Source organism: Euleptes europaea, chromosome 16, assembly GCF_029931775.1.
Source record: "Euleptes europaea isolate rEulEur1 chromosome 16, rEulEur1.hap1, whole genome shotgun sequence".
NCBI classification, from domain to species: Eukaryota; Metazoa; Chordata; class Lepidosauria; order Squamata; family Sphaerodactylidae; genus Euleptes; species Euleptes europaea.
Genome location: NC_079327.1, coordinates 29,305,564 through 29,315,004, shown reverse-complemented (window position 1 = coordinate 29,315,004; position 9,441 = coordinate 29,305,564). Strand labels below are relative to the sequence as shown.

General features: G+C 41.8%; 1 protein-coding gene across 1 annotated transcript; it reads left to right on the top strand.

The window, feature by feature from the left end:
* LOC130488124 (sulfotransferase 1C1-like) lies at positions 1 to 6,892 on the top strand. Its single transcript, XM_056861714.1, has 7 exons — positions 1 to 172; positions 854 to 982; positions 2,756 to 2,853; positions 3,655 to 3,781; positions 5,227 to 5,321; positions 6,319 to 6,499; positions 6,703 to 6,892. Exons 1-7 carry the CDS (start codon positions 1 to 3, stop codon positions 6,843 to 6,845), a joined length of 945 nt encoding a protein of 314 aa, XP_056717692.1. The 3' UTR covers positions 6,846 to 6,892.
* Positions 6,893 to 9,441: the final 2,549 nt, after the last annotated feature.

Sequence of the window (9,441 nt, the reverse complement as noted above, 5' to 3'; positions counted from 1 at the left end):
ATGTCTGCAGCAAAGATTAAAGGAATTAAAATAGACTGGGAGGTGACCCGACATGAACTTGCAGAAGTGGAAGGGATTCCTCTTACAAAGAAAATGTGTGACAGGTGGGATAAAATCTGGGGTTTCCAAGCCAAACCTGATGATCTTCTCATAGCAACTTACGTAAAGGCCGGTAAGTGAGTGGGCAGAAAAGTAATGAAGTAAGTATGTGCTCCCTTCCTGGCCTGAACCCCATACTTTGTTACCTTCAATTTATCTACTCTGGAATGAGCTAAAATGGTAATAGCTACCGGTATATTACTACAAGTTCCTACTTCTCCACAGTGTCATGGTGTAGTTGTATACTTCCTAGGGCTTTACCCAAACCTGCTTTGCTCAAGGTTTTGGGAAAGATTCTGACCGGAATGCTGGCAGATGTAAGGGCCAGAGGCAAACGACATAATCAGGAAACCAATCATGGTCAGGCACCATGATGTTTAAATCCAATCCCTAGGTGGCAGTACCAGAGGCAGTACTGGAGGCAGTACTCAAATCCAGGAGCAGGTTCAGTTTCAAGATCAGGGAAACAGAAATTCAGAGACTCCCAGGCACACAAGGTTATTACAAACAAGCTGCTTCCACAACAACCAAGCATAACTGATGGCTTAAATGGGGCCTTATCTCGCTGCTGTAGCACAGCCTGCTGTTGCCAATTAAGCTGCTCTCACATTCTCAGCCATGTGGTCTGCTTCAGTCCCGCTCTGCTTCGTCACTGTCAGGAAGGGTTCTACACTGCCCTTGTAACCTTGCAATCCAGCGTCACTGTTGCATTTCTAGTCGAACCTGCCTCCTCCTCTAATCCAGTGGCTTTCAGGTACAACATGGACTCAGGAGATTGTAGACATGATCCAACATGATGGAGACACTGAGAAATGTAAACGTGCTTCCACTTCTGAACGTCAGCCTTTTATTGAATGGGTTCTGCATGAAACTTTAACCCCAGGTAAGCAACATGCAACCAGATGTGTAGGTTAAAAATAATTCTGAATTCTGAAAATAATTCTGAAAATAATTAACATAAACATAATTCTGAAAATAATTCTGAACAATATTGCTAAGAAATTTTAAAAGCCTCATTTATTTATTTATTCATGAAATTATTTATGAAAGTACTCCTTGATAAAATAAAAAGTAAAACAACTCTCCTTTTTATATCTAGACAGGGATCACATCTGCCCAAAATGTACATACATTAATATACATATAGCAATGTATATCTTTATCTCACTGGATGGGACATAGAACCAGACGAGAACAGTATATGATTTAAAAAATTCTACTGCCTTTTTAAAGATTATTTGAAAATAAAGACATAAATTTTACAGAGATGTTTCTGTAGTCAATAACTATTTCCTGAAGTACCATGTTTTGTTCTGAAAGAAGATTCTCTTTGAAAATTCAGAGAAATAAATGAAAAATTTATTCTATATCACTCCTAGCTGCTGAAAGCAGAACATCATTCTGCCTTTCCCCCAAAATATTTACAACGCATTCCTGACCTGTGCTGGCGGCCGGGCCCAAAGGCCTTTGGAGGCTGGCAACGGCTGCCGTTTGTGGCCCCAGCGCTGGCGTGCAAAGCCGGACGCTGGTCTCTGGCCGCTGCTGCGGCAGTGCCGGGCCCAGACACTGACGGAGCCTGCCGCCGGCGTCCGGACGCTGGCAAAGGCCACGGTGGCGACCCGGCACCAGCTAGGGGGCACGGCACACCGTTAGGCAGCCTCCTGAGCCGTTTTGGCTCGGGAACGCCCTTTTTATTTTGGCCTGAGGGTTGCACGGATTTTTGGCACCAGGCAGAGGTTTTGGACGGGCCGAAACCTCCTTAGGAGGCAGCACCGCTGCGTTGCCTCCTAAACCCAGTGCAGGCATTCCGGTAAGGCATGCGCTGTAAGTTTTTAATTCTGTACATTTTCTATCATCATAACAGAACACAAATTTCCTGTAAATAAAATACTTTGCAAATTGTCTTGAGAAGAAGTGATTAGTCACAAATTAATCAGTAGCTAGAATTAACTGCAATGTTCCAGGCAAAATTCCCAGATTAGATGAAGGCATGTGACAGTCTTTATAACTGATCTTTAAACTAATCTCAAAGGACACTGAAAGGAGACAAACATCTGAGTTTTCACTGCAGGTAAACTATTGCAGAACATTAACATTGTTAATATGTCTTGGAAAGTCAGGTTCATGAGCACATTAACAGCCCATTCCTGAGCTTGGGGGCTGGATGGGCTTAGGAGACGCTGTAACCCCTACGCCGGCTTCCATGCCACTTGCACCAGGCAAACTGGCACAGATGCCGGCGCAGTGCCACTCGCACCAGCCCCCCTGGACTGCCATGGCAGCATGGCCCTCAGACGCCGGCTCGGCCTCCCACCACAAGTCCTTGTGCCGGCGTCCCGGGACATTTCAGGGGTGGAACTGCCAGTAGGCAGCTTCCTAACACCTTTCAGCCCGGGAACGCCCCATTTAGCAACAGCAGTGCTGCACCAGCTTTTTGTTGGCACAGCATCACTGTTTTCAATGGGGCTTTCTCCCCTCTTTTCTTATTTTATTTTTTAAAATTTCTCCCCCTGCTGCAGTGACCTAATCTCTTTGGAGGTGCTGTGGTGCCATCAGGCCACGCTGTCCCTGGCCACTGCAGCTCTCAGGAATGGGCTGAAAATAGTATTATAGAAGCTAAAAGAACACTGGTGAATAACAGTGGGTTTATCCACAGGGTGGGAAAAAGCTGAAGCAATGCCCTCACCAAGGACACTGAAAACACATCTTCCTGTACAGCTGGTACCCCCATCCTTTTGGGAGCAAAACTGTAAGGTAATATGGTGAACAGAGACTTGGATCTCTACAACACTACCAGATTTCTGAAATGTAATGTCCCTTTGTAGACTGGGAGCCTGCTAAACATGTGTATCTGGAATAAGCATTTCCATTATGTTCCAGATACGCATTATGAATTGTATGAATTGGGCAACATGTCGATTTTCTGTGTGCGCACTGACGCCATTCATGTGAACCAGAACCCTGGTACACCCATGGAAAATCTATGTGTTGCCCAATTCACATGATACAGTGATTGTGCAAAGTGGAGCATAGCGGTAACCACACACTCCTAATAAGCACTGTTGGCAGGCTCCCATTTTGCATGAATGTAAAATCTGTGAAAGATATTCCTCTTAGATGAATTTTATGAACTCCACTGATCCTCCACTACTGTCAGCAAAAGAGCGAAGAAACTTCATTCAAACACAGACTTTCTAATCAGAAAATGCTGAGGATTTGTTAATAATCTACAGCTTGCCTAGTTAGCTAGCATGGTGTAGTGGTTAAGAGTGGCAGACTCTAATCTGGAGAACCAAGTTTGATTCTCCACTCTTCCACATAAAGCCTGCTGGGTGAACTTGGGCTAGTCACAGTCCTCTCCGAACTCTCTCAGCTCTACCTACCTCACAAGGGGAGAGGAAGGAAAGGTGATTGTAAGCCACTTTGAGACTCCTTAAAGATAGAGAAAAGTGAGGTATAAAACCAACTCTTCTTCTTCTTTTTAATTATTATCTACTTAATGTTGATACATAATAAATAATTTTGGAATCCTCTTCACTTCTACACCCAATCCAGATCATCTATGTGGCAAGAAATGCCAAAGATAATGTAGTATCATCCTACCACTTCCACAGGATGAATCAAATTATGCCTGAGCCAGGAACGTGGGAGGAATTTCTGGAGAAATACATGGCTGGAAAAGGTGAACAAGTTAGTTATTTTTTTTAATTAAAAACTTGTAATCTGTCTCTTTAATATAAATTCCAGTCATCAACCTTTGTTCTGATTATAGGACTAAACTCTATTCTGAGCATTACACAGCCACATGAAGATAGTCTCTTTGACAATTATTTTGAGGGAACTCATATGAATATAAGAAGATCCTCGCTGGATCAGTCCCATGGCCCATCTAGTCACACACCAGCCAGCCAGTTGCCCTGGATGACTAGAAGCAGACATAGAGGCCACAGCCTTCCTTTATGTTGCCTCCTACCACTGGTATTCAGAGGTTTACTTCCCCTCAGTGTGAAGCTAGTAGCCATTGATGGATTTGTGCTCCATTAATCTTTCTATCCTCTTGAAGATATTTATGCTAGTGGTCATCGCTAAGTTCTTAAGAACATAAGAAAGACCATGCTGGATCAGACCAAGGTATAACAAGCCCAGCAGTCTGTTCCACCATTGAATTACTCACTGAGTAAAGAAGTACTGCCTTTTGTCCATCCTATTGCCCTTGAATTTCATTGAGTACCCGAGTGCTAATATTATAGGACAGAGAGCAAAAGTTCTCTTTTATCTACTTTCTCCAACCACTGCATAATTGTATAGACCTCTGTAATATTCCCCCTTGTTTCTAAACTGAAAAGCACCAGACACTCTAGCCCAGGGGTGTCGAACTCATTTGTGAGGAGGGCCAGTTATAACATAAATGTCTCTTGGTTGGGCCAAAGATCTGTGCATGCGGCACAATGATGTCACTTCTGGGTTTACCACAGATGCACTGGTATTTCACGGGATGCTCTACCAATGTTCTCCAAAAACTCTAGGGAAACCTTAGAGTTTTGGTGGGAGAATGCTAGAGCGTCCCTGTCGCAATGCTGGAGCTTCTGGGGTTAACATGGAAGTGATGTTATTGCAACCTGTGCAATGATGTCATTGCAACCCTTCAGCAGGCCTGCTTCCACCCGCCAACCAGCTGAGGGTTGGCAGGCAGCCTGGTTAATTGTCGGGCAATTGCCTGCCATAACCAAGCAAATGGGAGCCCTACTTGTTTCCTTACTTTGTTATACTCTTAACTCTGAGATAACTACCTCTTTAGGAAAAAGTGCCAAGCTGAATTATCAATAACTCCGATATAAGTAATTCTGATTCATAGCAGTTACTAAGCTTAATCATCTGAACTCATGCATCTATTCCAGATCCTGAAAAATGACCTGAAATAATTACAGCAGACTAACCCATTCTAGACTTAAAAAAAAAAACTCCAATATTTGCATTTCTTATAATCCTTGTCCATACAAGTGTTTGGGCAAACGCTTATGGGTGTCAAGACTAGACATGTGTTAGAAATGCAGTTTTTAGCAATAAATTCCTTTATGTTAATTTTCTTCAGAAAGTAGACTGAATGAGTTTAGATTTGTCTTTCAGTGGTCTGGGGCTCCTGGTATGATCATGTAAAAGGATGGTGGAAGGCAAAAGATCATCACCGTATTCTCTACCTCTTCTATGAAGATATTAAGGAGGTGAGCATTATTTTTTCAGGCTTACGTCAAATCTGATTAGACCATGTCCCACTGAACTCTGTGTGACACAACTAGCTTAAATTCAAACACACCATTTAAACAAAACTAATGGTTTCCTAACGTCCATATACTTAGTATTCCCCTTTGTGAAGGAGCATATCTAGATGCTTCTCAATAGATATATTTTGTTAATGGCAAGCTGAATGTTAGCTTAGCAGTCTTCCCAATAACAACATTAGAATATAAGGGCCACCTTGCTGTATCTGACTGGGTATCTGGGTACTCATAACAATGGAATGAAGAAGAATTTTTATTTAAACACAGCATCTGCCATCTTCTTATTGTCTTCATCAAATCTTTCATTTTGTGCAACAGTAAAATAAATTATTCTGGTTTCCAACAACTCCAAAGCAGGAAGACTTGGAGGCTCCGTTTAGCTATCCTAGTTTAAAAGCACTACTAGACTTGCCCTCCGTGAATTTTCAGTGCCATCTTAGCCAGTAACCATCACATCTTCTTATAGTGAATAACATGTCACATTTTTCACTCTATGAAAAATAAGGTTGCTAACCTCTAGGTGGAGGCTGGAGACCTTCCACTATTACAACTGATCTCCCAGCAATAGAAATCAATTCCCCTAGAGAAAATGGCTGCTTTGGCAATTGGACTCTATGGCATTGAAGTCCCTCACCTGTCCAAACCCTGTCGTCCTCAAACTCCCCCCTAAATCTCAAGGCATTTTCCAACCCAGAGCTGGCAACCCTAATGTAAAAGTAGGGGCTTTTTTGTCTGTCCTGAATCTATCTTCCATCAGCTGCACCGGATGAATCAGAGTTCTAGTATTATGAGACAGGGAGAAAACCTGCCCTACTACATTTCTAAGCAGAAGCAGTAATATTTGAGTTGCTTAGACAGTGAATTCAATTAATTCAGTCTATTTAATGAATGTTTTTTCCTTCTCTCCCTAATTATTTGCCTGATTTCACTTTCTCTATAGAATCCCAGGCATGAAATCCAGAAAATATCGCAGTTCTTGGAAAAGGACCTGGAAAAGGAAATTCTAGATAAGATTGTCCATCATACACAATTTGAGATCATGAAAGAAAATCCCATGGCAAACTACACCATGGTGCCTCCAGAGATAATGAACCATAAAATCTCCCCATTCATGAGAAAAGGTGCTGATTGGTTGTGTTTCTTTGTTCGTTCTTTCCTCACTTCAGTAATAAACCTTCTCTTTACAAATGCAGATAGAACAATCATTTGTACTATTAACATTATCCAAGTTAGTAGAACAGGGAAAATAAATGTTATTTTCTGAAGTGAAACTGAAGAATTTCTGCAGATTGTAACTGTTTTTATCTGTTTCTTCCTGCTTTAGGTGCTGTTGGAGACTGGAAGAACTATTTTACTGTTGCACAAAATGAGAGATTTGATGAAGACTATAAGAAGAAAATGGCAGGAACTTCTCTGACTTTCCGCAAGGAGCTTTCAGGAGGAACCGATTCTCCATTATACCATTAACACTTCCCATTATTACAAGCCACCATGAATTCTCTGCAGAATCTTGTTATCATACACAAATTGTATATTTCTAGTATTATAATTTAATTTACAACATTTCTATCCTGCCTTTCCTGTACATCATATTCCAACTATAGTTCCACACTTTTGGTCATGATTTTCTGTTAAGATTTTATGCAGACAAGCATCACAAATATTTTAAGACTGTATTCCCAATGACTATTTAGTGTAGGATTGTCAAGTCTGTGTTGGAAAATTCCTGGAGATTTGGGGGGCAGAACTTGGGGAGGGACTTCAGCAGGGTATAATGCCACTGAGTCCACCCTCCAAAGCAGCCACTTTCTCCAGGGGCGAAAACGCACAGTCGCTTTAGCCTCCTTTATTCTGTTTCAGCCAGGATTCAGCCAGGATTGAATGCATGCGTTTCGTCGAACGATCCTGGCTGAATCCTGGCTGAAACAGGGAATAAAGGAGGCTAAAGCGACCATGCGTTTTCGCCCCAGGAGAACTGATCCTTTTCTGGAGATCAGTTGGAATTGCGGAAGGTCTCCAGGCACCATCTGGAGGTTAATAAGTAACAAAAATTCACCAGTACTGTAAATAGAAGTACTTGCAAAATAACAGTAACAGGTAAAATCACACAACATATCAAAAATGCAAACTAATAGTGAAATACAAAACAAGTGCAAATAGTACTAATGACAATATACAAACAAGCATACATCAACAACAGCCTCACAATAACAGCCTAGCAACAGCTGATGCTAGGATCACGTTCTGATAATACAGAGAATTCTGCAGTAACAAACTCCAGGATAAGCATAGACCATAAAGCCCTTCACGGGTGAGAAATATGTACTTCACTCCGTAGCCTTAAATTTCGGCATGAACGGTCGCTCTTTTGATACGTTGTGTGAGCGTGTTACTGTTATTTTGCAACCGTCTGGAGGTTGGCAACGCTAAGTCACAGACATGCCACCGAACTCCAGAAAACCTTGCTGTCCCTAGGTTTTGCACATCCCTTTGCACTCCTTTACATTGTGGGCATTTGTTGCTGCTTCCTTCATAATCCTAAACCCTTGCTTTTCTTTTTTTAATGTTCTTCTGACAAGAAATGAACAAATGCTAGTTATAGGTAGAGATTGCACATAGTCGTTTTATATATATGGACCTGAGATTTTGAAAAAGCGTTGTAGAAAGTGTACTTTAATTTTTAAAAAAATTAAGAAATTAGTTCAGTCACAAACATGCATACAAAATGGGTACTTTCACACAGCCCAAACAACGCACTTTCAATCCACTTTCAGCGCATCTGAACGATCGTTTGCAAGTGGATTTTGCCAGTTCACACAGTCAAATCCACCTTCAAAATGCATTGGAAGTGGATTGAAAAGTGCGTTATTTGGGCTGTGCGAAAGTATCTCCTTCATCCCTTGATCTGGATCTTGCATTCAAAATGCATTGGAAGTGGATTGAAAAGTGCGTGATTTGGGCTGTGCGAAAGTATCTCCTTCATCCCTTGATCTGGATCTTGCATTCAAAATGCATTGGAAGTGGATTGAAAAGTGCGTGATTTGGGCTGTGTGAAAGTATCTCCTTCATCCCTTGATCTGGATCTTGCATTCAGAATGCATTGAAAGTGGATTGAAAAGTGCGTGATTTGAGCTGTGCGAAAGTATCTCCTTCATCCCTTGATCTGGATCTTGCATTCAGAATGCATTGAAAGTGGATTGAAAAGTGCGTGATTTGGGCTGTGTGAAAGTATCTCCTTCATCCCGTGATCTGGATCTTGCATTCAGAATGCATTGGAAGTGGATTGAAAAGTGCGTGATTTGGGCTGTGCGAAAGTATCTCCTTCATCCCTTGATCTGGATCTTGCATTCAGAATGCATTGGAAGTGGATTGAAAAGTGCGTGATTTGGGCTGTGCGAAAGTATCTCCTTCATCCCTTGATCTGGATCTTGCATTCAGAATGCATTGGAAGTGGATTGAAAAGTGCGTGATTTGGGCTGTGCGAAAGTATCTCCTTCATCCCTTGATCTGGATCTTGCATTCAGAATGCATTGAAAGTGGATTGAAAAGTGCGTGATTTGGGCTGTGTGAAAGTATCTCCTTCATCCCTTGATCTGGATCGTGCATTCAGAATGCATTGAAAGTGGATTGAAAAGTGCGTGATTTGGGCTGTGTGAAAGTATCTCCTTCATCCCTTGATCTGGATCGTGCATTCAAAATGCTTTGAAAGTGGATTGAAAAGTGCGTGATTTGGGCTGTGCGAAAGTATCTCCTTCATCCCTTGATCTGGATCTTGCATTCAGAATGCATTGAAAGTGGATTGAAAAGTGCGTGATTTGGGCTGTGTGAAAGTATCTCCTTCATCCCTTGATCTGGATCGTGCATTCAAAATGCTTTGAAAGTGGATTGAAAAGTGCGTGATTTGGGCTGTGCGAAAGTATCTCCTTCATCCCTTGATCTGGATCTTGCATTCAAAATGCTTTGAAAGTGGATTGAAAAGTGCGTGATTTGGGCTGTGCGAAAGTATCTCCTTCATCCCTTGATCTGGATCTTGCATTCAGAATGCATTGAAAGTGGATTGAAA